The sequence below is a fragment of the Electrophorus electricus genome, chromosome 17 (genome assembly GCF_013358815.1).
Source record: "Electrophorus electricus isolate fEleEle1 chromosome 17, fEleEle1.pri, whole genome shotgun sequence".
Classification (NCBI taxonomy): domain Eukaryota; kingdom Metazoa; phylum Chordata; class Actinopteri; order Gymnotiformes; family Gymnotidae; genus Electrophorus; species Electrophorus electricus.
The window spans coordinates 17,755,529-17,782,341 of NC_049551.1; the positions used below are offsets into that span (position 1 = coordinate 17,755,529).

A 26,813-nucleotide genomic window follows, 5' to 3' on the forward strand; every position below is an offset into this window, starting at 1 on the left:
CAAGAAAAGACAAGGGAACAGTGGACAACTCGCTATGAGGAAGACACCTGAGAGGAACCAGGGCTCAGACTCCTCCAATTGACAACGGCCACCACAATAGTAACGATATAAACAAAAAAGAGCAAAAAAAGTAACGATTATTTACCGGGGGGAGGAGCAGCAACAGCATAGGGAGGGGAAGACCCGGGGTGGGAGGAACCCCAGGAAGGCGCACCTGGGGTGGGAGGAGCCACAGCGGTCAGGGATGAGGTTGTCATCCAGGGATGGGTGGAGCCACAGGAGTTAAGAGAAGTCGAGTTTAACATTAGGGCAAGGCCCTCCAATCAGGCACTCTGAACACAAAACGTTTTTCAACATGGCTTATGAACAAATGGCAAGATAGTTGAGGAGACCAAAGAAACCCATAAATGTAAGCATTTTCTACATTAATAAACATATAAAACCCTTATAATCATAAAGAAATTGCTATTATGTCAACATCTTTGCAGTTAGCTAGCAGTTACATCCTTATCGCCGTTTTGTGCATGACAATCCTGCAGACATTTCCATGTCACACCGTTACACTGGCGAAAACTCAGTCTGTTTACATAAAAGCCATCTACAACTTCTAATGACGTGGGGTTCTTGAAATGGCATCCTATTTTGTAGGGGAGATTTCACTTTTACCCCTTTTAATCCCAAGGGGCAAGAGCACACCCAAAACAAAGTAGGAGTACATTTGAGGAACAGGACTGGGCATCATTATAAATACAAGCACCACTCATTTTAAAAGCCACTGGGAAAATGGCACTATAAAGGATGGAAACTGGTTTTGCCCAAATTCTCTCCTCTACATAGAGCTGACTGGAAAAGAACCGATAGCCTTTCAACATGGAAACAGATGTGTATCTAAAACTGACAAAGCAGTGTTTTTGTGATTGAATTAAATCTGATTTTTGTTGGAATGTTCAGACAGTGGTACAGGAACAGAACATTCTATTGTTTAAAATCAGACACCAACACAAAACATTTTCCCCCTGCCACCACTCCTGGAGTCCTGACATAACCCAGCCTGTCGAGAGGGGTGACGTGTGGCTGGAGCATCGGTAGACATGGGTGTGGATTAACCTATATCCTCAATGAAGGAAAAAAACATAACAGAAAAACATCACAACAAAAGCAACACAAAAAGGCTCTTTATTTCTGAATTGTTTTTAATGGGCAGTCCCAACTCGTTCCAGGCTTCTCTGGGAAGGAAAAAATAATCAATCATTCTTGGTGCATCAATAATAATAATAATAATAATAATAATAATATTTGACTGCAATAACCCCAGACAGTAGTATTTGCGTTTGTGACAACAACAACAAGAAGGGGAAAAAAAAAGAGGAGCATCTGGTGGAGTGTAAACTGGAATCTTCTACATCTGTGCTCTAGAGGAACCCTACATGGTTAGCACAGAGGGGCTCCCCAACCAGACAATAAATATGAAAGAGCAAAAGTCCTGTATTAACAGACAAAAATAAGACTCTAACTTGTAGGTACACTATCTAAACTTATGTGCAAGATCTGAGCTGATTCTTCACCACAAATATTTGAAACTTACATCAAACCCAATCCCGTCCCATCTTTTGTTTCTACATTGTTTTAAATAAACCTAACTCATGTCATTTCATATACACATTTGTTAATTTTTATTTTTTCCTATTCACTGCTGTCATTATTTTCTCATTAAATTTGAAATCCATGTTTGCCAGACAAATTCACCTCTACAGATTAGACACACAAGCATTTGAAAGAAAGCAAGCACTGACATAGTGAATGAAACGCTACCATTAAAATAAAAATATAAAAACCCCTGAATAAAACATGAATATTTGGGATTGCTGGAGGTGCCACCATCTTTGAAAACTGGGCAAGTTGGTAAAAATTTGAAGGTACCAGTGATTGCTGGTTGACTGGAAGCTAGCCATGTCTCCGCCCACTGGATGACCTACATTTGGTCATCAACTTTGTACCCTTCCTCCAGTCACCTTCGTTCACCTGTATAAGGTTCCCAGTTTGGGCCTTGAGACACTGGGAATGGAGACAGTGAGTTGTGGTCTGTGAGGATCATGCAGTTAAAGTTCTTCATTGGTTCTTTTATAGTTGTTTGGCACACTTCTGTCAGCTAGTGAAATCTGGTCATCAAAAGTGGAGTGATATTAATGAAATATCCAAACGAATTTGGTTTCAAAATAAACCCGCGAAGGGCTATAAAACCACTTCCTCCATGATGGCACCTCCCAAACACTTAAAGGCTACAAAAACTGATCAACCCCAAAACCTGCACATTTTTGCAAAAACCGAGGGTCACATGCAAATCAAAGCTGCTTCTCGAAATGCATGGACAAGAACCACTCTAAAAAAATTGCTGCATGGAGAAACCTGAAATTTACAAACAGAAAAAAGAAGCTAAACTCCCTTTCCAAACTGTTTTTATGACTTTTTGCTGTGCTTTTTTTCTGGCAGACAAAAAAAGCACATATACTTCAAAAATAAGTCATCTATAGAAATCTGCATTTTCTCACATTCAAAATAATATAAAAATTAAAACTATACTGAAATCAAGCATTACAACAAATGATTTTAAGTTGTTTTCCCCCTAGCATCTATGTAGCTCATTCTCATCACCTGTGTGATCGCACTCAGTGTAGGACACAAACACATCTGTCTTTAACAGTCTGTCTGCCGTCAGATGGATCATGGCAACACAAACATGCGGGGCATCAGGTGTACAGCTGTCTGTGGTGAGACACTGGGATGGGATCCCTGTGCCTTGCTCCTCCTTTAGGTCTTCCACACAGATGTATTTGTCTCATCCTGAGGTATGCATGCTGACCGAGTGAAAGCGGTCATCTCAAACCCACCCCACCCAGGCGAGACACAGGGACAAACACAGACAGGCAGACATAAATCCCCATATATGCAACCATTTTTCAAGAAGATTATACTGTAGATGCACAGAGAAAGGATTGGTTCTTATATACAGTCAAGATCAGGACTCCTGCACTGCTCATCCCCATCGCTCACATGACCACATGCACATCAGTGTCTTTAAGGGAGCCTGTGTGTGAAGTCCCTTCCTAGAGGAGGTGCTGGAGTATGGCGTCCTGCAGGGCATTAGTGCCCTCACACACCTGAGCTGCTCCGTTCAGGGGGGAGAGTCCAGAGTGGTGCAGGTGTCCTGTGAAGATTCTTGTGTGTCTTATACGTTTTTTTTTTATTGGCACTTTTTGCACTTCAGGATGTAGGGTTGGGTCGTAGGACCGGTTCCGAGGGCAGGAGGGGAAGAATGTGTGGCCAATATTCCACCATTTCATTCCTATTATTAAGCAGCAAATCTCTCCAGAAAAAAAAATCAAAAAAAAAAAAAAAAAAAAATCAAACAAAAGTCTAGAAATAAGGGAATGCCTCGTACAGACACCTGCACGGGTAATCTGCCTTTAAGAAACTGGTCACATGTCACACACACACACAGCGATGCAAATTTGGTCTCTAAAGGGCCTGAATACCTAAATCAATCACACTCCTGGAAGAGTACAACCACTGACGAGTCAAATCTCTGCTTCTCCTCAGTGCAGACCACCCCCGTTACATGAAAAGGGAGGAGTCAGTCTGGGGGGGGGGTGACCACCACAAACCACTCATTAGTATCCATTTGTAGGATCCATTTTTGGACAACAAAACCTCCAAGACTAGTTCGATACAGCTGTGCTGTGAGTCAGCAATATAGAAAGAATGAGACAGACAGTGTATGTTTAATGAATGGGCCACTTAGAGCAGCCTTCGCTATTTTAAAAGGGCCACGACAAGATAACTGACGTGGCATCTTAAAAGCCATTTCGCCAGATGTTTTCATTTGATCTCCTTTTCTTAACTCAATTCAACTCTGAATGAGAACCAAAGGCAGACAAAGATGTTGTCCACTGTGGAGGTATTGACACTATCCTACCACAGCTCACCACGCCTGTATGTCAGGACGTCCATCACCTGCTCTGTATTTACATCGAGAACTTGTCTTGTTCGCTGTCACTCCAGCCCATGTGTTCACAGGAGAGGGAAGAATGGTTCAGGACACAGGACACAGACACGACATGCGTGGGTCCTCGTGTGCCTGACCGGGGTCGAACTACTGCCAGGCCCTGCCTGGGGGAAAGTACTGGAGCAGGAGGAGCTTCACAGGTAGGGGAGAGGAGGGGAGAGGAGAGGAGGAGGATGTCTATACAAAAGGCAGAAAAGCAGACATCCTGTCCCACGTGTGTTCGTTCTAGTCAACATATAAGCTCAGCAGTGACATCATCGGTTCTTTAACATGGAGTGACAGTCACCCTGACGTGTCAAGTTGCAAGTATGTATGTGAGAGACAGTGCAGGTGCAGCGGGCGTGTGGTCCAGCAGAACTCTCCAGACAGACCCTGTGGAGGTTCACGTTTATATAACTGAACAGGTTCGTGGTCGTGGTTGGGGGAAGTGAGGTGGAAACAACTGTGTGCATGTGTGTGTGTGTGTGTGTGTGTGTGTGTGTGTGTGTGTACACGTAAGTAAGTATGAGAGAGAGAGAGAGAGAGAGAGAATGCAACTCTGTGCATGTGCGAAAGAGAGTTTCTGGACGGAGGCCGGGCAATGCGGGGCGGAGCCTCACAGCCCGTTGCTGTTGCGGTGTGAGAGTGGCGGCTTGGACAGCTCCACCACGCCGCCTCGGCTCTTCCCAATGACTTTGGGGGCGCGGCGCAGCAGTTTCTGGGCCTCGGTGAATGCCTCCGTCAACTCCTTCTTCCACTGCACAAACTCTGGGTCGCTCTACGGGGCCGGGCGAGACGAGAACAACAGTCACGCAACAGTCAGGCCAGTATCAGGAAATGACAAACATCATGGTCCTGAAGACAGGGGCCTGGGAGGGGAGGGGCTCCTACCTCGCATTGCAGGACAAACTGCTTCCCTCCTTTAATCCGGAGCAGGATGCACTTCTTGTCTTTGATCTGTGTCTCCTCCACCGTCACGATCTGCTCCATCGTCAAAAGGTTTTGCTGAAGGACACACAGACCAGGTAGCGGGTCATTTCGGGGGAACTCCTCCCATATCCTGGTGTGCACTCACTCTTACATAAACCGCTCCTCGTTTTTGGGGATCTAATGTAACTACTGATATGGTCATCAGGTACTGCAGGTGTGCTGGCCAAGCTGGTGAGCATGTGTGTGCAAGTTGAAAACTTGCCATGTGTTTTTAACCAGCAGTACAGTACATTTAACGAACAAAGGGGGAAAAATCACACACTAAGTAGGTGGGCACAGAGATGATGTAATTTCCATTTACACATTATAATATGATACTATTTATGGATCTTGGGGGTGTGTGCATGCATGTGTTTAATTTTGTGTTTTATTCTTATCCATGTGATGGTGTAAGAACAGTGAATGAACTCCTACCAGAGCGTAAAACTCAAACATGCATCTAATGTGCTAACAAGTGCTGCCAACACTCATCTATCAGAGTGGACAGCAAGAGTTCACAGGACCCAGAGGAGAAATGCCCTGCCCACTGCAGAGATCCTGCCCACCCAGCTAAAGGGATATGTGTGGCTGCTGGGAAGATGAGTCAGATGGAGGTCCCAAAGGCCTGGGTGTACCCTGGCACATTAAGAGTTCAGCCATCATTAATCGTTATGAAGGGAGTGAAGTGAATCAATCAAAATGAATTTCAGTATGAGCTCTGAGAAACTTTCCTATATGCTGACAAAGAAGTAAAAACAGAGTGATGAGCAGAAGATGTGTCTGTGCAACTTGGTTCTTTGGAAATCACTGAGAGGAGAGACACACAAAGAAGTGGATTACTTCCTTCCACATAAGAGAGCTTGTCATGTAAATCCAGGTAGCTGGCAAAACCTTCCCGTTGCTTTGTTACAGATCACACCTGAAGCCCACTGGCTCCTGGGAAACTCACCGTGCCACGCTCCTGTCTAACCGAGTGGTCTCATCCTGAGGGGTAACGCAGGGTTTGCCGGAGAGGCCAGGTTAGTAGGGCTGAGGATGGGTTTCTACAATGCCCTGATTTACAGAGGTACTGGAACTCTGGGACAAGGCAACCCCACAACCCAAAGCTGCTTTCTGGGACAGACATCTGCCTCTCTACGACACCTCCCTGCCTTAGCTCTTAAGACGCTCCACCGTTTTCTCCCACTGGATCAAGGCGAGGTCAGGAAACAGACAGGTGATGGCCACGGAAGGCATGGAGACGCCCTCCCCCCTCACCCTGGACTCGCCCTCCCCTCTCCACTCCACACGGTTGGGGAATAGGTAGAAGTATCGGCGCTGCCACTGCGTCAGGAAGGGGTTCCCCAGCTTCAGCATGTAGCCGTGCATGATACAGTCCTTCCCCAGCGCGTAGTCTAGCAGAGAAATTAAGACAAGAATTATAAAAGAACAGGAACTGATTTCCCAACCCCCCATTCCTCTAAGACCAGCTCACTGAGAGAAAACTTAATTCCTCAGACACGAAAAACAATACTTTTGCAAAATACAAACCAACCAATAAAACCAAATAAAATAAAAATATACAAAGACAAAACCCAAAACATGAGTTTAAAGAGAAACAATTCTGGTGTTTGCGTAGGCTCAGATTGTATAATTAGCCTTTAACAGGACTGAGTTTGTCCCTGGGTCTGGACATCAGTTCTAGTGTCAGAAGACTCTTTCAGACATCACAGCAGTAGTCATGTGATGCTCCCCTGCGTCCCATTCTTGCCTTCCACCTCCAGCTGCCGTCGTGCGTTTGGTCACGGTTCTTAATGCAGCTAGAAAACTTCACATTTTACTTACTGGGAAGAAACTAAATTTGGACTCGGAAGAGCTGCAGAGTTTGAGCACTGGCACAGTGACCTACTGACTGAGCCAAATAACCAGATGTTTATGAGAAACACTGACTGAGCAGAGAGCAAATCCTACTACTACTACTACTACTACTACTACTACACAACCAAGAACATGTCTGGAATGGCTAAAATACATGATATAAACACAAAAAAAAAAAAAAAGAATGTGCGCACGCGTGCGTGTAGTCCGCTCACCCTCCTCATGACCCTGCTGTTTGTTCTTGGCTCTCTTCCTCAGCTCATTCTTGTCGGTGTCATTGTTCACAGCCTCGTACACCGTCTCTGCCACCTCCTGCTGCCAGCGCTCCGAGATCACCAGGGGGAAGTTCTTATACAGCTCCTGGTCACTGTCTAGCAGCTACAGGTCGGGGAGACAGCACAGCACACACACCCACACACACACACACACCCACACACACACACACACCCACACCCACACCCACACACCCACACCCACACACCCACACCCACACACACACACACCCACACCCACACACACACACACACACACACGGAGGAAGAGAGAGAGAGAGAGAGAGAGAGAGAGAGAGAGGGAAAGAGCGAGCGTGAGCACAAAGCGAGTGTGTGTGATATAAGCAGGTGGTTTTGGACACGTCCATCTGAGACTTTTCTTCAGCAGCGATCTTCGAGTGTGACTACACCTGAAGAACCCAGTGCACAAGTGAAGTGTAACAAACATCTCCAGACGCATTTCAATTTTTAGTGTGTGTGGCTGAGATGGTGTGAGACAGGAGCGAGACTCCACTTGTTCTTGTTCAGAACACAGATCTCTGGTTATACAGGCAACAACCACTAGCAAACAGGCCTGTGTCACCAGGCACATTCGTCACCTGTGCCGAGTGGGACAAACTCACAGTTGTTCTAATCAAGCTTGGCCACAACTAGAGCCTGAACCTCACCAATGCTCCACTTAAAGTGCAAAGGAGGTAAGTCACTCTGGAAGGTTAATTCTAGCCATAAAGGTAAAGTTCTGAATCAACAGGAAAGAGTTTCACAACAGGGAGGCAGCCACTTTGACATTGAGGTCTTGTCTGGTGGGGGGTCCGAGGCTGCACCTTTATGCCTTTGGTGTCCTCCTCGTCGAAGGAGCCAATGTCAAAGGCGTCGGCTGCATTGACCTCTCCCCGGGGTGGGATGAGAGGCGGCGAATACTGAAACCAAACACCACAGAGGGATGTGCTTACACACACTTCTAGAACTGTGCAGCTCTACACAATAGTAATTAAAAAACACAATATTCTACTGAAATACATTCATACTAGTGAAAATAAAAACTGGTTCTTTTTGATGTGGTGAATGAAAAAAATATTGCACATAATTTCGTGTTTGACATCATAAATAAAAACAGACCATGCGTAGCACACGTCTAAATGGCAACACCAGCCGCTGTGGACGTTTGTGGGCTTACCTTCTGGAGATAGACCTGCTGCCAGTCGATTCCTTTGAAGAACAAATGTTCCTTCACCTCTGAAGCGCTATATGAGATGTCATGGAGGAGAAAAATGAAACCTGTGAGACACCACCACCTCTAACCAGCAGGTGGCAGTGCTTCAGTCAACGACCACCTTCACAACACAATTCTCACTAGAGTGGCTGTAAGCACAAGCATTTTCCATCAGTTCAGGTGGAACAAATCTCCACTGAAGGACAAATACACGCCTGGCCTGAGCAGAGAGTGGCAGGTAGTGTGACGCGGTGAGCAGCATCCCTGACCACCTGGCGGTTCTGATCCATCGTTATGACGGCTGGTCGGGGGAGAAAAGGCTGGGGGTTGGGCTGAGGGGGGAACCTACCCGCTGCCCTGGCAACCAAGCCTCTTGGCCACGTCTCGCTGTAACAGACCTTCCAAAAGAGCCTTCAGCTCTGGAGAGAACGAGTCTGGCAACTCCACATTCTGGAACAAGAGGAGCATGCCACATTGTGTTAGGCCCAATTACACTGAATGGGCTCAGAATAACGGGCCCTTCTGTGATCATTGTTAAAAAAAAAAAACCCCATTTCAGTAGAAATATTAAGTAGTGTAATAGCTTTTATTTCTTCACTAGCCAGTTATCAAGGTCATCAGAGGTGATGGAACACCAAGTTACAGCACCCTATGGGAAACATTCAGGGAACACTCGCTCCATTATATTCTGTTATTCAATTCCAGAGATATAGTCCCCTTTGCAACCTCCTTTATATATCAAAAATGCCATCCACGTTTGCCCAATCACAAAATATTGCCCCATGCCACACTGGTTGAAATCCACTGTGTTCTGACATTTGGCAGTCTTGTAGATGACACATCCAGTCGGCACTATCGTATCACAGTTCACATGCTGCGCTCCGATGGGAGAGTAGTTGTGTAAGTGAAATGTTAAAGCAGTAGGACAGGCCCAGTGGGAGATCACGATGCCTCTGGACACAATTTCCACCCCAACATCATGACCAAAAACAATGATCATGTGCTCAAGCCCCTGCACCGCATGACTGCTAAAGCACAGTGATGGAGGCGTCTGCACTCTCCCCCTCAGAGGGTTGGAGGGGCTCATTTAGAAGTGGGTGTAGCAGGAATCTTGGAGCACACAGCTGGGCTCCACCCACTCAACCGTCCTGTAGGATCTGGCTCAGCTCCCTGAAGCTGGACTAGAGCTGACTTCCTAACTCAGCCTCCAAGGTGGGAACCTGGCAAAGCTACCGGAAGGCTGGTCTCACGTTAGCCGCTCACTGAGGGCATAGGACGCTGGACTAAGGCAGTCCTGCACAGGTGAGCTAACCATGTCCCTGACAACAAAACTGTAAAATGCAAAGGCAGGATGCAAATACAGACACATTTCCCTTTTCTGTGTGTATAGAGGTTTAAATGGATGTGCTCAGAAAAAGACAGGTTCCTTTTTTCACTGGAAAGCAGCAGTGCTATCAGTCTTTAAATTGGACACCTCAATACAAGGCAAGAGTGTGCTTGTGTCACTTTGCTATATAAAGTAAACTGAACTCATCATGGCACATTTGTATGCAGACACATGCAAAAAGGTCAAAGAGAAAAAGAAAGAAGTAAAGGAAAAAGGGGTGTGGTTTCACGGCTTACCATAGTGAGAGTCATACGGTCAATCTCGTGTTTATCTTTGGTCTTGTGCTGCCGGAATGGACTGTGTCTGAGAGGACAGGAGTCAAAGTTCATGTTAGTGGGGCGTGAGGTGTGTTGCGATGGGGGGGGGGGGGGGTTTAGCTGTACAGGATTATGGGTAGTGAAGATGTTTTCTAGTGAAGTCATCCCTAGCTGCTGTGACCCTGGTCTTCCGTTGCTTTGAAATTTTCAAACGCACATGAATGGAGAACCACGTCAGCCTGCCCCCTCGCTTCCACTATCTACCTCTGCCTCTCTGTACGAGTGTAACTGTCTGAGGCAGGCCCCATGCTTCCTTCATGCCTCTGTGATGTCTGTGAGCTGACCTCCTGGGTTGCGACCCCTGGCATTTCAAATTTACTCTCCACATCAAACAGGTGTGTGTGTGTGTGTGTGTGTGTGTGTGTGTGTGTGTGTGTGTGACAGAATGGAACGGAGAGGATAGCCCTCACACACTCACGCGGTCGCACACTCGCGCTCACACAGACAGGCAGATACAGGGTAAAATTTCTCACCCGCGCAGAAGTTTGAACAGCATGCAGCCGAGGGAGAACCAGTCAGCGCTGCTGTCGTACGCGGTTCCCTTCTGCAGGACCTCCGGTGCCATGTAGCCATGGGTCCCCCTGCAAAAGCAGCACAATGCTGACTTCCCAGCACGACTTGGTCCCCAGCGCAGGCGAAATGGTCCACATGGACACTGGATGAGGCTTGCTTTCGTTCAGAGAGTAGGACCTGAGCTGCGCCAACCTGAACGGCACATTAACACCACCTGGACACGACTCAAACGCACAAATAAAAGGGCTTTGATTTTACACAGTGGATCGATCGCTTCCATCCAACCTGATCTATTTGTTTCCTACGGCGTGAAGCCAATTGAACGTGGGGAACCCGGCACCAGCATTGGCCCAGAGGCAGAAAGAGCAGTGAGGGACACAGCTGAACCCCGGAAACAAGCCTCCAGAACAGCACTCAGACAATTTATCAGTATCCACACACACACCCACCCACACAGAGCAACGTTGAGCTGCCTCAGAGCAGAGCCTTCATTACGTAAGGAGAGGCAGGCGAGGTGCCGTCTGACCGCTGGGCATCACTCTCAGGATCTGAACGCTCTCAGCTACAAGGCAGATGCTGAGTGTGAGGAAGACAAATGGCAGGTTCACACACGCTGGACGAGGAAGACAAACAGAGGGTACTCACACGCTGGCATGTGGTTTTTTCTTGGAGAAGTCACAAGCCAAGCCCAGGTCCGAGATGCGGACGTGGCCGTGCTCATCTAAGAGGATGTTTGCAGGCTGGGAGGGAACATAAGAGGTGAGATCAGAGACACAGCTGGACAGAGTCTGAAGTACAGACACACCACTTTCATCAGGATGGCTATTGTATATGCCAAACCTCACATATTGTATACACATATGTACCCACATGCCCACCCATTCATCCATTTTTCATCTCCCTCCAACTCACCCATTCTCTCTCCCCCCATATCTCCCCCATTCTCTATCTCCCGGTTCTCTCTCTCTCTTCCCCCCTCCTATCCCCCCCACCCATCTCTCCCCCTCTCCATCCCACCCTCCTATCCCCCCCACCCATCTCTCCCCAATCTCCCATCCCCCCTCCTCTCTCCCCCACCCATCTCTCCCCCTCTCTCCCTCTCCTCTCTTCCCCTCCCATCCCGCCCTCCTATCCCCCCACCCATCTCTCCCTAATCTCCCATCCCCCCCACCCATCTCTCCCCAATCTCCCATCCCCCCCACCCATCTCTCCCCAATCTCCCATCCCCCTCCTCTCTCCCCCACCCATCTCTCCCCCTCTCTCCCCCTCTCCTCTCTTCCCCTCCCATCCCGCCCTCCTATCCCCCCACCCATCTCTCCCCAATCTCCCATCCCCCCCACCCATCTCTCCCCAATCTCCCATCCCCCCTCCTCTCTCCCCCACCCATCTCTCCCCCTCTCTCCCCCTCTCCTCTCTTCCCCTCTCCATCCCACCCTCCTATCCCCCCCACCCATCTCTCCCTAATCTCCCATCCTCCCTGCCTCCATCTCTCGATCTCTCCCCCTCCTCCCATGTCTCCCCATCTCTCTCCCCTCCCCCCCCATTCTCCCCTTCCTCCATCCTCCCTTTCCTCTCCCCCCCCTCCTCCCTCTCTCCTCCCCCCCCTTCCTCTCCGCCTCCTCTCTCCCTCCTCCCCCCTTCCTCTCTCCCTCCTCCCCATCTCTCCCTTTCCTCTCTCCCTCCTCCCTGCCTCCATCTCTCTCCCTCCTCCCCCCTTCCCCTCCTCCCTGCCTCCATCTCTCGATCTCTCCCCCTCCTCCCCCCATCTCTCCCCTTCCTCCCATCTCTCCCTTTCCTCTCCCCCCTCCTCCCTGCCTCCATCTCTCCCCCTCCTCCCTGCCTCCATCTCTCCCCCTCCTCCCTGCCTCCATCTCCCCATCTCTCCCCCCTTCCTCTCTCCCTCCTCCCCATCTCTCCCCTTCCTCCCATCTCTCCCTTTCCTCTCCCCCCCTCCTCCCTCTCTCCCTCCCCCCCTTCCTCTCCGCCTCCATCTCTCCCTCCTCCCCCCTTCCTCTCTCCCTCCTCCCCCATCTCTCCCTTTCCCCTCTCCCCCTCCTCCCTGCCTCCATCTCTCCCCCTCCTCCATCTCTCCCTCCTCCCTGCCTCCATCTCTCGATCTCTCCCCCTCCTCCCCCCATCTCTCCCCTTCCTCCCATCTCTCCCTTTCCTCTCCCCCCCTCCTCCCGCCTCCATCTCTCCCTCCTCCCCGCCTCCATCTCTCCCCTCCTCCCCGCCTCCATCTCTCCCTTTCCTCTCTCCCCATCTCTCCCCCTCCTCCCTGCCTCCATCTCTCCCCCTCCTCCCTGCCTCCATCTCTCGATCTCTCCCCCTCCTCCCATGTCTCCCCATCTCTCCCCCTCCTCCCCCCTTCCTCTCTCCCTCCTCCCCCCTTCCTCTCTCCCTGCCTCCATCTCTCCCTCCTCCCCCCTTCCTCTCCGCCTCCATCTCTCCCTCCTCACCCCATCTCTCCCTTTCCTCTCTCCCCATCTCTCCCCTTCCTCTCTCCCTGCCTCCATCTCTCCCCCTCCTCCCTGCCTCCATCTCTCCCCCTCCTCCCTGCCTCCATCTCTCCCCCCTCCTCCCTGCCTCATCTCTCGATCTCTCCCCCTCCTCCCATGTCTCCCCATCTCTCCCCCTCCTCCCCCCCTTCCTCTCTCCCCCTCCTCCCTGCCTCCATCTCTCCCTCCTCCCCCCTTCCTCTCCGCCTCCATCTCTCCCTCTCCTCTCTCCCTCCTCACCCCATCTCTCCCTTTCCTCTCTCCCCATCTCTCCCCCTCCTCTCTCCCTGCCTCCATCTCTCCCCCTCCTCCCTGCCTCCATCTCCCCCCCTCCTCCCTGCCTCCATCTCTCCCCCTCCTCCCTGCCTCCATCTCTCCCCCTCCTCCCTGCCTCCATCTCCCCCCTCCTCTCTCCCTCATCTCTCCCCCACCCATCTCTCCCCTCCTCCTGCCTCCATCTCTCCCCTCCTCCCCCCCTCTCCCCCTTCCTCTCCCTCCTCCCCCCTTCCTCTCTCCCTCCTCCCCCCATCTCTCCCCTCCTCCCCGCCTCCATCTCTCCCTCCTCCCCCCTTCCTCCCCCCCCCCGCCTCCATCTCTCTCCCTCCTCCCCATCTCTCCCTTTCCTCTCTCCCCCCTCCTCCACGCCTCCATCTCTCCCGTCTCTCCCCTTCTTCTCTCCCTCCTCCCCCCGTCTCTCCCCTTCTTCTCTCCCTCCTCCCCATCTCTCCCCCTCCTCCCTGCCTCCATCTCTCCCTCCTCACCCCATCTCTCCCTTTCCTCTCTCCCCATCTCTCCCCTTCCTCTCTCCCTGCCTCCATCTCTCCCCTCCTCCCTGCCTCCATCTCTCCCCTTCCTCCCTGCCTCCATCTCTCCCCCTCCTCCCTGCCTCCATCTCTCCCCCTCCTCCCTGCCTCCATCTCTCCCCCTGCCTCCATCTCTCCCCTCCTCCCTGCCTCCATCTCTCCCCCTGCCTCCATCTCTCCCCTCCTCCCTGCCTCCATCTCTCCCCTCCTCCCCCCCTCTCCCCTTCCTCTCCCTCCTCCCCCCTTCCTCTCTCCCTCCTCCCCCCATCTCTCCCCTCCTCCCCGCCTCCATCTCTCCCTCCTCCCCCCTTCCTCTCCCCCCCCGCCTCCATCTCTCTCCCTCCTCCCCATCTCTCCCTTTCCTCTCTCCCCCCTCCTCCACGCCTCCATCTCTCCCGTCTCTCCCCTTCTTCTCTCCCTCCTCCCCCCGTCTCTCCCCTTCTTCTCTCCCTCCTCCCCATCTCTCCCCCTCCTCCCTGCCTCCATCTCTCCCCCTCCTTCCTGCCTCCATCTCTCGATCTCTCCCCCTCCTCCCATGTCTCCCCATCTCTCTCCCTCCTCCCCCTTCCTCTCTCCCTCCTCCCCCATCTCTCCCCCTCCTCCCTGCCTCCATCTCTCCCCCTGCCTCCATCTCTCCCCTCCTCCCTGCCTCCATCTCTCGATCTCTCCCCCTCCTCTCCCCTTCCTCTCCCTCCTCCCCCTTCCTCTCTCCCTCCTCCCCCCTTCCTCTCTCCCTCCTCCCCCCATCTCTCCCCTCCTCCCCGCCTCCATCTCTCCCTCCTCCCCCCTTCCTCTCCCCCCCTGCCTCCATCTCTCTCCCTCCTCCCCCATCTCTCCCTTTCCTCTCTCCCCCCTCCTCCACGCCTCCATCTCTCCCGTCTCTCCCCTTCTTCTCTCCCTCCTCCCCCCGTCTCTCCCCTTCTTCTCTCCCTCCTCCCCCCCGTCTCTCCCCTTCTTCTCTCCCTCCTCCCCCCGTCTCTCCCCTTCTTCTCTCCCTCCTCCCCCATCTCTCCCCTTCCTCCCATCTCTCCCTTTCCTCTCTCCCCCCCTCCTCCCCGCCTCCATCTCTCCCGTCTCTCCCCTTCTTCTCTCCCTCCTCTCCCCCATCTCTCCCCTTCCTCTCTCCCTCCTCCCCCATCTCTCCCCTTCCTCTCTCCCTCCTCCCCCATCTCTCCCCTCTGTAATTTACATACATTAACATTTAAGCATCTTATTAGAAATTCCATGACCATTATAATAAGCATGTACCAGTTTAAATGACTCATTATCCACATATCCATGTCTCTACCCATCATCCTTAAGTGAAGGCCTGAAACTAAGCCCAAGTCATCGTGTCACAGTGCTACATGCAGACCCATACATTACCTGTGCACTACCCTGTACAAGTATCCAGAGGCCTGCCTACACATGAAGCTTCTGAACTGGATACGAGGAATATACAGCATTTTGCTGGCTTAACACGTCACACGTACCCTGACTCACGGTGTTACACTTCCTATTGCTATGAATAATGAATACCATGATTAATAATATTTTCTTCCTAAATCTGGTCGTAATTTAATGAGACGCGTTTTCCCCCAAATGGTACCATGCCGTTTAGCGTTAAAACCCAGTGTTTAGATGAAGAATCCTGTCTGTTCACTGCTGATCAAAGAGTTTTTTATGTGAAAAGGAAAAGCTACACACACAGTGGGTAAAATGATGGCGCTTACCTTCAGGTCTCTGTACACAACAAATCGATTGTGCATGTGCTCCAAGCCCAAGATAATTTCCGCTGCATAAAAGCGCATTTCTTTCTCACTGAAGACTCCATGCTGGGACAGATGATAGTGGAGGTCTCCGCCTGAAACACCAGTTCGTGTGTTCAGTATGTATGACTTGTGTGATGTTACGTGAGAGACCTTTATTAGTGAAACCCTGCTGGGAAGCAGCATCCTGGCCACAGGGAGCAGAGTATGCAGAGTGTGAGCAGCTCTTACCATTCATCAGATCCAGGATAAAACAGAGCTTATCAGGGGTGTGGAAGGCATAGGTCATACACACAATAAACGGACAGTCCTGGAAAGAGAGGAGAGAGCAATACGTCACTGAAACACTTTATACATTAACTCAAAATTGGATGATGGGAAAGAGGCCGTAATTAAGGTCTTCCACTGAGAATCCTGTTGGCTGCATCACAGCCTGCAGTACTGCAGTGTATTAAGCTGACTGATTTGTGCAGTCTTCAGAGCAGACACATCGACACCTTTGACCTGTCCATACTAGCAGTGGAGCCCAGGCCACCCAGCAGGGCGGGAGTGAAGCTCGTCCTGAGTGTCTTGAATCACTCACCCCGGTGCTGACCAGGGACAGCATAATCCTCTCGTTGAGCGCCAGGGTCTCGCCCTGCTTCATTTTAATACGTTTCTTGTCCAGACACTTCATGGCGTACCTGATGGAAGCAGCACAGTGAAGTAAGACCACCGCCGTCATCCTCAATCCTTCATCCTCAGAAGGTAGCCTCTCAGTTGTGAACTCACATTTTGCCCGTGTCTGCCTTTCTGCAGCCGTACACCTCGCCAAAGCCGCCTCGGCCGATGATCCGATGGACGCTGAAGTCGTTCATGGTTAACTGTGCGAGAATGCAGCGGGTAGTATTAACACACTCCAGCGTAAAGGCTAACAAACCTCTGGTCTAAACCACACTGGGACCGAGGCAGAACTAGATTGAACACTTAATGCCTCCATTAAAGCAATCAAGTAAAAAGAAGCAAAAGCTAACAAAGGTTTTCTTATGGAAAATCTTTAAATATTTTATGTGCTTTCTCACTGTGAGGCTACAGGCTCAAGGTTCTTTTCCTCGTTGTATTTCAGACATACATGGAGGAGAAACTCACATGGATATTCAACTCCACATTCTTCCACTGGCAAAAACGAGTGAACTTATCGCTATAGGAGGAGAGAAGCATCGTAGTATAATTAAACAAGCAAAGAGGCAATGGCACAACATTTAGATCAATAAGAAAACTGTGGAAACCAGAATGCTGTGCAAGTTGCACCTTTCGATAAATTTTTGAAAGATCTTCCCCCGCAGACTGTCACAGATTTCCACAATGTATGGCTACGGAGACAGACGGAGGAGGAAAAGCGCATGAAGAGCCATACATTAGACCTAGCCTAGACAGCAGGCTGGTTTATAAAACACCACATTATTCTAGTACAGGCAGGGATCCATGTGGAGAGATCTGCTTCTTTATTACACATCAATATCATTTTCTCTGGCTAGTATTAAAAAAAAAAGAAGAAAAGCAAATTTTTCTATAATTTTATAGAAGTTTAAAACAAATTAAAAGAGTAAGTATCATACTTAAAATTTATTTGTATACACAGCAGGGCCTTCGGAAGGTTGCTAGTTCAAGCCCCACCACTGCCAAGTTGCCAATGTTGGGTTCCTGTGCAAAACCCTTAACCCTCAATTGCTCAATTTGTAATTGGAAGTCGCAGAGCTGGATTAAAACAATATACAGGTTAGCTGCATTTGGTGTCTCACCTGAAAAAGGGTTGGAGGCACCTGTTTCTTAGCCAGATGAGATTGGACATGGTCCACCGCATTTTTAGAGAAGGGCTGCAACACACACACAGGCCAGGGTACACTGTTAGAACACGGCTGGGGTGTGCACCGACACCAACACGGGACTGTTCTCACTAACGGCTCCTATGAGTGATGTTGTGCTTACGTGTGAACACGACAGAAGCTCCTTCATTATGTAGCCGTCATAAATCTGCCGGCTGCGACTCAGTCTCTCCTCCTCCGAGTCCAGCTTCTCGTACTCTTTAATCTATAGAAGAGAAACCGAGATTGCAGCAATGCGAGACACAGTCTCGGGTTCCACTGGTGGAAGAAGGATGAGAATAAAAGCACTGTGGAGGTCTTCAGACTGTACTGCTGTTAGTACGGCACATGGACACGAGAACTGGCTACTGTAGAGAAGGTAAAGAAAAAACACAGACTCCCTCTTAAGAGAAGAGGAATGAGGTTCTCTGGTTGGACGAAGGGAAACGCGAGGTCATGTCATACCTCTTCGTAGAACTTCAGCTGGGGAACTGCCTCGTCGATCTCATTCATGCAGTAATCCTTGAACAGGAGGAACCCTATTGAAAAAGGGACAGATGAAAGGTGGTTAGATGTGCTCTGAAAGACCGTGTTAAGAACTCAGGGACAGGAATTAAAAAAGGAAGAACAAAACTGCATGCCCGTCAGAATGCCCTGCAATGTCCTGCACATGGAGCAACCCGGCGTCTGAATTAACTGCAGCCCCAGTGGTGAGCCCCCTGGGTATAAAAAACTGGGCCTTAACCTTTGACAAATAAGGACATTTAAGTACTGATGGCCAGTACATCATTGACCAAGAGATTCAAACAAAACACTACAGTGGTTGGCAAAGTGCTCAAACTGCCTGCACATGACTTCATTACACAATGCTGGTTTCCTCTGGAAACAGAGGAACTGACCCTGTCAGTTGGAAATTATTAAAAGCATAGAGAACGATGAAAAATATGAACCAATCTACAATAAATTCAACAAACGAACACAACTGAAATTCCAGGATACATAGATAAAAGGAATATTTCAATTATTTAGAAGAAAAACAACTAAATAATAGGAACAACTTACTTGCTGCAATACAAAACATTTGCAGAAACACCTACGAAACACTTATTGGACAGGTCATGCTAGGAATATTTGTCACTGGCTTTATATGGGGCCTAAAGCTGTCTAGGCTAAACAGACTGAAGTTGAGGCTAAACAAAGGCCTCTGGCGAAGCATAAAAATCATTATTTTTACTAGAATAAAGTGCACAGAAAACCCCGAGATGCTACAGAGCAGACCTCAGCAGGACGAGGGCAGCAGCACTGTGGAGAGGGTTTGCCTCAATTAGGAGAGGGCCACACCTCAGGCTAATTCAACAGATCCACCATCACAAAGCTGCCATGACCTTTAATTTCAGCACTTCCTGGAGAAGGCCGACCCGGCCCACTTCCTCAGAACCCCAGCCACCCTGCTTTAAGGACACTTCGAACGCAACAGGCACCAAGGTGCTGGTGCCTGGAACTTACCAATTTCACTGGCACTTACCATTTGTTATATTTAAAAGGGTAAAATAATGCATGTTGTTGTTAGATGACTGGTCCATCATAACAGGGAGATTAAAACAGGTAAGGGCCCCCTGCCCTGCCCCGCTTAGTACAACCCGATTACTGCTGTTAAAATGGGGAGATCAAATGAGCACCAAATAGATCTGGGGAAGAACCCAGAAGGGGATGAAAAACATGTAAACTATACCACATTTATTCCCAACCCACTCTGCTCTTTCCATACGTTTGTCTTTTTAAGCAGCATTTTGCATCTTTCATTGACAGAACAGCACATTTCAATTGGTCCTGCAATCAATACACATGTACACTCTACCCATAGATGCAGAGCATTAAACAAATGAATCATTAGAATGTCTGGGTCTACAAAACACTTTCTTCTTCTCAGTGCAAATTAATGACTTTCATAGGAATCTAATGGCCTTTTTCAATACATGAAGCGTCTTTTCACGTGGCTCAAAGGCAGGGTGAGGCACTTCCCTATTCAGACAAGCGCAAGCTAGCAGGCCATTTCCAACGAGAGTGTATGTTCAACTGGTATGAAAGAGCAAACCTCACACACTGTGGTGGGCACCCATCCTTTTCCTACTAAGTCACACATCCCTAAATGGCACCTAGTCATCTTTGTTGTGTTTTTTGGAGTGTGGTGGCTCAATGGTTATGGTACTTGACTTGTAATCGGAAGGTTGCCAGTTCAAGTCCCACCACCACCAAGTTGCCACTGTTGGGCCCCTGAGCAACCCTCAGTTGCTCAAGTTGTGTTCAGTCATAAAGTCCAAGAAGTTGGAGAAAAGCATCAGATAAATGTAAATGTCCCTTAGTTTCCAAGTTTCAGCAAAGTATGGTCGTTTGAGCATCTGCTGTAGAGTTCTAAGATAGTTATCCTTCATTTGTATAATGTACCAGCTCCACTGGCAGTAAAACAGCCCCATCTCAGAGCTATACTCAGCTCTCTGGACTGTGTTGGTCAGTGCAGTGAGTGCTGTCAAACAAGCCCTTTGTGTGTTCCCAGAGCAGTTACCAGCTGTAATCACGAACACCAACAGGAAGGCCAGAGGTCTCGGCATGGGAAGACATTTTGCAACTTTTAGCACAAGTGAATGAATAATCTAAACCAATAGACAAACTTATGCACCAAATGAAAGCCACCTTTTTTTCCCCCTTCTTTTGGGCATCAAAAATATGCAGTCATATAAAAATAGGTCGTTTCCAGCAACACACAATGATCACAAATGACTATTACAGCATTAAAAGCTGCCCTGTGTGTTTCTGAAGCTCCAGTTTTGTGTAAGCCATCCATACAAATCAATGACAGGCTGACTGAGTGCTCGAATATCTTCATGCTGTTAACAGAGTTAGCCAACTAGCCAGCAGGTTTATAAATCTGATTAGAATAGAAGCAGCATAGCACAGCCATCTTCACACATGCAGTGGTTCCTGTCCCAACACAACTTCTGTTCAGTTTTTTCAACATCCTGAAAGAGACTGAAGTGAAGCCAGGTGCAACTCAGGATGCCTGCCTGGTTTTAGCCAAAAGTCTACTTCAATCAGTCCAGATGAAGAGGACGTGGCCAGTTAAAGGGACTTGGACAGCTCGAGACAGTACCTTCTGAGGGGAATGTGAATAGAACACAGAGGGGAGTAACAGGTACCAGTTAACAAATGCCAAACTACAACTGCTGTTTTGTTTTCAAGATTGGTAGTTCAAAAACCTCTTGAAAAAGGGGTTATAAAAGTCTTATGATTTAAAAAAAAATATATGATTCTGATATTTGTCTAGGAGAACAATTTAATAAATAAACTTGACCAAACAGCGGGTGGATGGTCTAAAGTATTCTGGCCTAAACAGGGCACTGGTGTGAGTACAGAGAGTCAACACATCAGTGTTAACAATCAGTACTGGGTCTGTGGATAAGCCATTATCCATGGACATCGTACCAGTACTGACATGCACTCCCTACATAACAGTCCAGCCAGTCGGCCTTTCACCAGTACAGTGTTTGGGGGGGAGGGGGTTTCTATCAGCCATGCTCTCTCTTCCTCTTGTGTCTTATCTCTCTGCCACTCATCTCCTCTCTGGCCGAGGCCTTTCCACGTGCTAGTGCTGACTTCCTGGATGCTACTGTACACAGGGCTGTCTGCTGTTTCGAGTGACGATGGTGTTTTCAGCACGCTACGCCTAAACTGGGAGGGTAAGCGCTGGTGGAAGTCTGAATATTGAGTGGTATGTTCATGGTGATGTAGGCCAAACTAACTCTAAGAAAAGCCCACTGGATTCATTAGGTGCCCCATGTCTTGTTCAAATTGAAACCATGCTCTGCTCAACAGCAAAGGCTTGCAAAAAACCTTACCTGTATTTACTACTGAAGGGCCTTCAAAATAACAGAATACCCTTGCTAGCCCAACTCCAGACAACAGGGTGATATTTGTGGGGGCTACAGAGACTGCTGAAAGAACTGGAAGAGCAGGGAAACTACATATCTTACAGCACCATGCTAACAATTAACCTTAATTGCACTCCGACGTGGACAAATTACGTGACCTTAAAATGTAAAAATTTATTCACACTGAAGGAACCACAAGAATCTGTCTCTCCACAGAATGCATCCACATGAGACTAGATGTGAGAGAGAGAGTGAGAGACACACACAGACACTGACTGACAGCCTGGGACAGCTGAGGACTCTTTAGTCTGGATCATCATAAATGCATTTGAAGATGACTAACCTTGTGACTTACTTCAAAAATGGAACATTTACTCTGTAGAGAGAAAAGCCATATAAATTATACAGTGGCTAAAAAAAGTTAATGAATCCTAATATTGTACATACAGTCTAAACAAAGCGTATTCGGCTTTGTGAGGGAACTAAGTGCTGGTGGCAACTTGTGGAGCTCAAAGGTCAAAAGTTTTTTTTTCTTCTTTTTCTTCCCTTTGGCTGATAAACACATGAAATTCCAAAGTACACCTTAAACTGGCGAGGTGCCTCACTACGCGCAGTGCTGTATCATGTTACGAACTCTGACTGCTGGCCAGAAGGTCTGATGTAGCATCACTGCATTCCAGCATTGAACAATGTATTAGATCCTCAAAATCACATTTCAAACCACTACAGCATCGCCACTGAGAAACGTCTACGGCTGAGCCCAGCACATCCCACTCAGCTTATAGTGCGTTAGCCACGATGAGAGATAGGCAATAAAAAGCATTCAACTTCAGCACAGGCCTGTACGAAACCTGCGCAACAGCTTAATTTTATACATGTATGCAAACGCTGAAGAACATCTGAACAAAACGTTCTGTTCCTCGGGAAGCCTTGTGAACTATGCTGCAATTTTAACTACCTCTACATCTTTGCCTACAGTACACTGCAATTGTCTTCCTATAGTGCACAGAGGACTGATCCGGGGCAGGAGGAGGTGCATTTGATAAAACATTTTGGGATGGAGAGAAGACACAGACTGAATACACGATGGCTCAACTGAGCAAATTCTGTCACTTTTACCACCCTGTAGGTAATCAGAGTAGCGAAAGTGTGAGAACACCCCCATCCAAAGAGAAGCACCACACCCACACCCACACACCACCTACGCACTCGATGTGAACATGCGCATAACACAGAACTGAACTAGCCCTGCAGGCTACTGCCTTCAGACAGAGTGCCACTCAGCTCACTTATCACCAGGGAGAGATGTGTCTACAGGGACAGGGTTCAAATATCAGCACTCTGTATGGCATTCAAATTCATGCAGTACACTCGCATGATGAAAGGAGCCAGTAATGCAACTGGAGACAAGTGTGCATGCACATGAGACTCTCTGCAAACAGCGTTTATTTTAGCCACAAATTTTCATGGCTCCTGCCCACACAATCCCCCCTCTCAGTTTTACTCTGCTTCAAACCCACTTCTTCCTCTCGCAGTTTCAGTATCAATCGGCCAGTGCTGGCTGCAGCTGTAAACAGGGAGGAGGGAAAGCCTGAGAGCACAGCCGTGAAGCAGGAGTGGGAGGAGCCTGGGAACACACCAGCTTGCAAAAAAAAAGGGGACTGGTGTTCCTGCCTATCGCAGTCATTGTGGGCCGGCTGCCGAGGTGTTCGAGGGCTCCTGAGCACGCTCCGTGAGTCAGCAGTCCAGGCGACCAGGAGCGGAGCCCGCCTGCCCCCCACCAGCCAGACCCCAGCGGAGCAGGAGCTGTTGACGCACACATGCAGTGGGCTGCCATTTATTCTACAGCACCACAGAGCAAAAAGGGCAGACTGTGTATTATGCATCAAAAACAAGTAGTGAGAGCTCCGCTAAACAGTCCTAATCAAACGTGAGGACGCCCACACTAGACCAGGTGCTCAAGAGTGGACGCATAACGGACAAAATCCATCTCCTCATAGCTCACTCTGATTAGTCTCTTAATGCTTCATAAAATATAAACTTGGAAAAACCAGGGATGACATTCAAAATATCTATAAATCTAATTGCTTGGTAAGAATCCCTTTCAGTGGAACTGTACATAAACATCACGGGCACAGCTGACTGATTCATGTGTAGAGTTTGAACACAATCATTTTACCTGTAAAATCTCCAACTGAGGAAATAATCTCATGTGCAATGTGATTTAACAGCTAATCCAGAGGTAGTAGCTCACAGATGACCTCAAAAAGATTAAAACAGTAATTTCACATTTTAAAGACAGCCTTGATTATACACTACGATGCGTGATATACAGTCCAATATGAAAAACTGATGGGAAAACTAAATGTATGGTTGGAAAACAGAGGGGTACTTGATTTGCTAAGAACAAACAACCCCACCACCACAAAACCCCACACCAGTGACAAAAGAGAAATGGAGCCAGTAATGTGACGTGAGAATTTAGCAGTGGAAAAGTGTTTGGGAAAAATATCCAAAGCTCCACACTACAGTGAGTGACTGAGATGGGGGTTATGAAATGCTGCCGCTGCAGCCAAGGTTCATACAGACTCATTCTGAATGTTTACAAGAAGCAGGTCCAAATGGAGTCATCCGGACATGAACCACCCCCCCCAATCCTGGGTCTCGTCTGCCAGTCTGATGGGCTCTCCTAAGCCCCACCCACATACTGCTATGGAAAGCGGTGCTTGGGAGCAGCAGGCGAGTGTGTTTGTTCCGAGCGATGTTTATGTAACTGCCTCTGGTCTATGAACAGGCCCAGTGCAGGCCAGAAAGAGGAGGGGAATCTGGACAGGAAAGGAGACGAGGGAGCCAACACTGACTGGTCAGTTAATCCACCCAGTCCCACAGCAATTATGGCCGTCTGGCCGATCAAACAACCGTCAATTAACCGCGTACACACATAGTATGCAGTCTCACAAACGGATCTAAACACAAACGATCTGAGCACTAATAAGGTAAACATCAATATTTTTAACCTGAGCTGGAAGCACATGCTAGCAAATGCTCGTACAGAGACACAGACTCAACATGTGCAATGCTTCTGCACAGAGTAGTCTAAATCATTGTCATAAATGAATCTACAAAAACAGTGCCTACTCAAGGTAAGAGCGAGGCTAATGCAATTAGAACTAGATCATTGTGCTCACTGCATTTTGACATGTAGCTCCTCATTTCCAGCTCAGTTTTTATTCATCCTAATTAATTTCATTTTCCCGGTCGTCAAGCAAACAAGGGATTTCTTCAGGGGTTCCCATGGCAACCTCAGTTGCTAAGCAACACAAAACTCTCCAACATCCATTCCAGAACTCTGACAGATGGAAGGAGAAGGAGACGTGGGGGGGGGGGGGGGGGAGAGACGACGTCCAGCACATCCAAGGAGCTGGCGAGAGGGAGCGGGTGAACATTACGGAGCAATGCTGCTCTTTCAGGTGTCTGCTCTCCTGACACCTCCCCGCCAGCAACGCAAAAAGAGTGGAATGACTGGGCACTGATCCAGGGACAGAGAGCCCTGACTAAGGGAGAGGGAGGGCACACAATCACGTACATGTGTACGCAAGTGAAAGTGAGCAGGTGTGTGTGTGTGTGTGTGTGTGTGTGTGTGTGTGTGAGTGTGTGAGAGAGAGAGAGAGAGAGAGAGAGAGTCTTAGCCTGCCTATGCCATCTCTGGCTCATGGTGATGCTACTATTTCCCTCCATAAAGGAGGGGTGGGGCGTGCAAGCAGGAGGCAGGCTGGGGCAGGACTGAGACCAGTGGAGGCAGCAGGGGAAATAAAGGGGGAGGAAATGAGCAGGGAGCTCATCTATTTGTATAATCATAAACAAGACAAGTCCCTTTGCATGAATTCACCCGCACGGCAGAGTACACAGCGTCACCACATCATCAGGAACTCTCACTTGGCGATGAGGGTTCAGTTGTGCTGAAGTTAATCGCCCGAAAAAGACGAAACGGTGATCTGTCCAGTTTCTCGCACAGAAGTCAAAAATAATTCCTCAAAGATCTCAAGTCTATTCAACATCTGAGCAGCACCGACCAAGAACGCAGTGCTCAACTTAAGAGATACCATTCAACATAAGTGTTTGCATGTAGGTACCACTTGGAGTTCAGGCCATCAGGATGGTCAGTGTAGAAACAAGATACTACAGAACCTGATCTTCTGATCTGTGACTTCTCTGAACTGCACCTTTGATAGTAAAAGAGAAAACCATGTGTATGGGGGAGGGAGGTGGTCAGCAGTTTCTCTTATGCATTACTTTTGTTACTAGTCTACCACAGAGGTTGATAAGGAGCTAGAACATAAAGCAAAAGTGAAACTGAGACAGATGTCTGAGATATCAGAGCAGTAACAGCGTTTTAAACCATGACCTGTGTGGTTTCCAGCTATGTTTCACCTGCTTTGCAGCTTCTTAAAACAAAAGGAGCAACCTATCTTAGGAAGTGTGGGAGCTGGGCTAGGCCGGCATGGGAGCTGCAAGGCATCGACCCTCTGCTGTGATGTACATGGCGCACACACTGAAACCTGACCTAGAGGTGAGGGACAACCAGCTCAATGCCAGGAGTGGAACAGACATGGCATGGAGAGCCCATCAAGATGCTGCCGACACGCTGCGCTAGTGACAGGAGAGAGCACGTGTAGGACCCCCCCCCCCAAAGGACATTTACTGCTCCCAACATGCAAACGCCAGCAGAAGGATGATGGGGCTGGGAAATGACCACCTATGAAAACACTCACACCTACACTTGGAAATGAAATGCAACTCGGATCCAGATATGGATGTAAAGACCAGCATCATTGTTCATCTAATTACACTGGTCAGACTGGGCTGCCTTGTTTCTGAAAGAGGGTGAGCTTGTGTGGTTTTCAGACTTTGTTGCAGAGCACAAGCAGCTGTACCAGACCTTGCAGACATATGGTGAACCACTACAGACCTCAGCGGCGCCTAATTGGGCCAGGCTGTTAACTGTACACGTTTATGCAAGGAACAGCAGAGACCTGCATGGTAATTTCAAACATGAATGCCTTACAGCATCAAGTAAATGCTCATTACAACAGTTACTGTCCTCTACATTTAAAGGACCGGCAATCTAAGTCCTATAGGATCATTAACATGGCTTCTCCCAGTCTCTGTACACAACCATTACAGCAGCCAATCAAATGCTCACTAATTAAGCCAAATTTATTCAGAGGTTGATAAAACATTCATTCCTAAATTAAAACTACTTAGCAAAGTAATAAAACTGGGTAGTGATTCACTGAGAACTACAAAGATATTCATTTTAAAGAATGCATTATAAACAAGCGCTGGTCTGTCAAACCATGTCATTGAATCTAATACACAATGGCAAAGACCTCTTTATCCCAGATGACCAATGCAATGCCCGTC

General features: G+C 48.6%; 1 protein-coding gene across 2 annotated transcripts in view; it reads right to left on the reverse strand.

Annotated features, from left to right (window-relative positions):
• Window positions 1-1,159: 1,159 nt before the first annotated feature.
• grk3 (G protein-coupled receptor kinase 3) overlaps window positions 1,160-26,813 on the reverse strand; it is a 36,083-nt gene continuing 10,429 nt past the window's right edge. For both annotated transcript variants that reach the window (XM_035535533.1, XM_035535534.1), the window contains 19 exons: window positions 17,929-18,002; window positions 17,588-17,689; window positions 17,401-17,475; window positions 16,910-16,971; window positions 16,748-16,799; window positions 16,391-16,482; window positions 16,203-16,302; window positions 15,851-15,929; window positions 15,584-15,714; window positions 11,216-11,310; window positions 10,531-10,638; window positions 9,977-10,043; window positions 8,703-8,803; window positions 8,318-8,384; window positions 7,965-8,060; window positions 7,084-7,246; window positions 6,269-6,405; window positions 4,934-5,047; window positions 1,160-4,820 (listed from right to left, as the gene is read on the reverse strand). In XM_035535533.1, coding sequence (XP_035391426.1) covers window positions 4,659-4,820; window positions 4,934-5,047; window positions 6,269-6,405; window positions 7,084-7,246; window positions 7,965-8,060; window positions 8,318-8,384; window positions 8,703-8,803; window positions 9,977-10,043; window positions 10,531-10,638; window positions 11,216-11,310; window positions 15,584-15,714; window positions 15,851-15,929; window positions 16,203-16,302; window positions 16,391-16,482; window positions 16,748-16,799; window positions 16,910-16,971; window positions 17,401-17,475; window positions 17,588-17,689; window positions 17,929-18,002 — 1,877 coding nt within the window. In that variant the 3' untranslated portion in view covers window positions 1,160-4,658. The remainder of the gene's footprint in view (window positions 4,821-4,933; window positions 5,048-6,268; window positions 6,406-7,083; window positions 7,247-7,964; window positions 8,061-8,317; window positions 8,385-8,702; window positions 8,804-9,976; window positions 10,044-10,530; window positions 10,639-11,215; window positions 11,311-15,583; window positions 15,715-15,850; window positions 15,930-16,202; window positions 16,303-16,390; window positions 16,483-16,747; window positions 16,800-16,909; window positions 16,972-17,400; window positions 17,476-17,587; window positions 17,690-17,928; window positions 18,003-26,813) is intronic.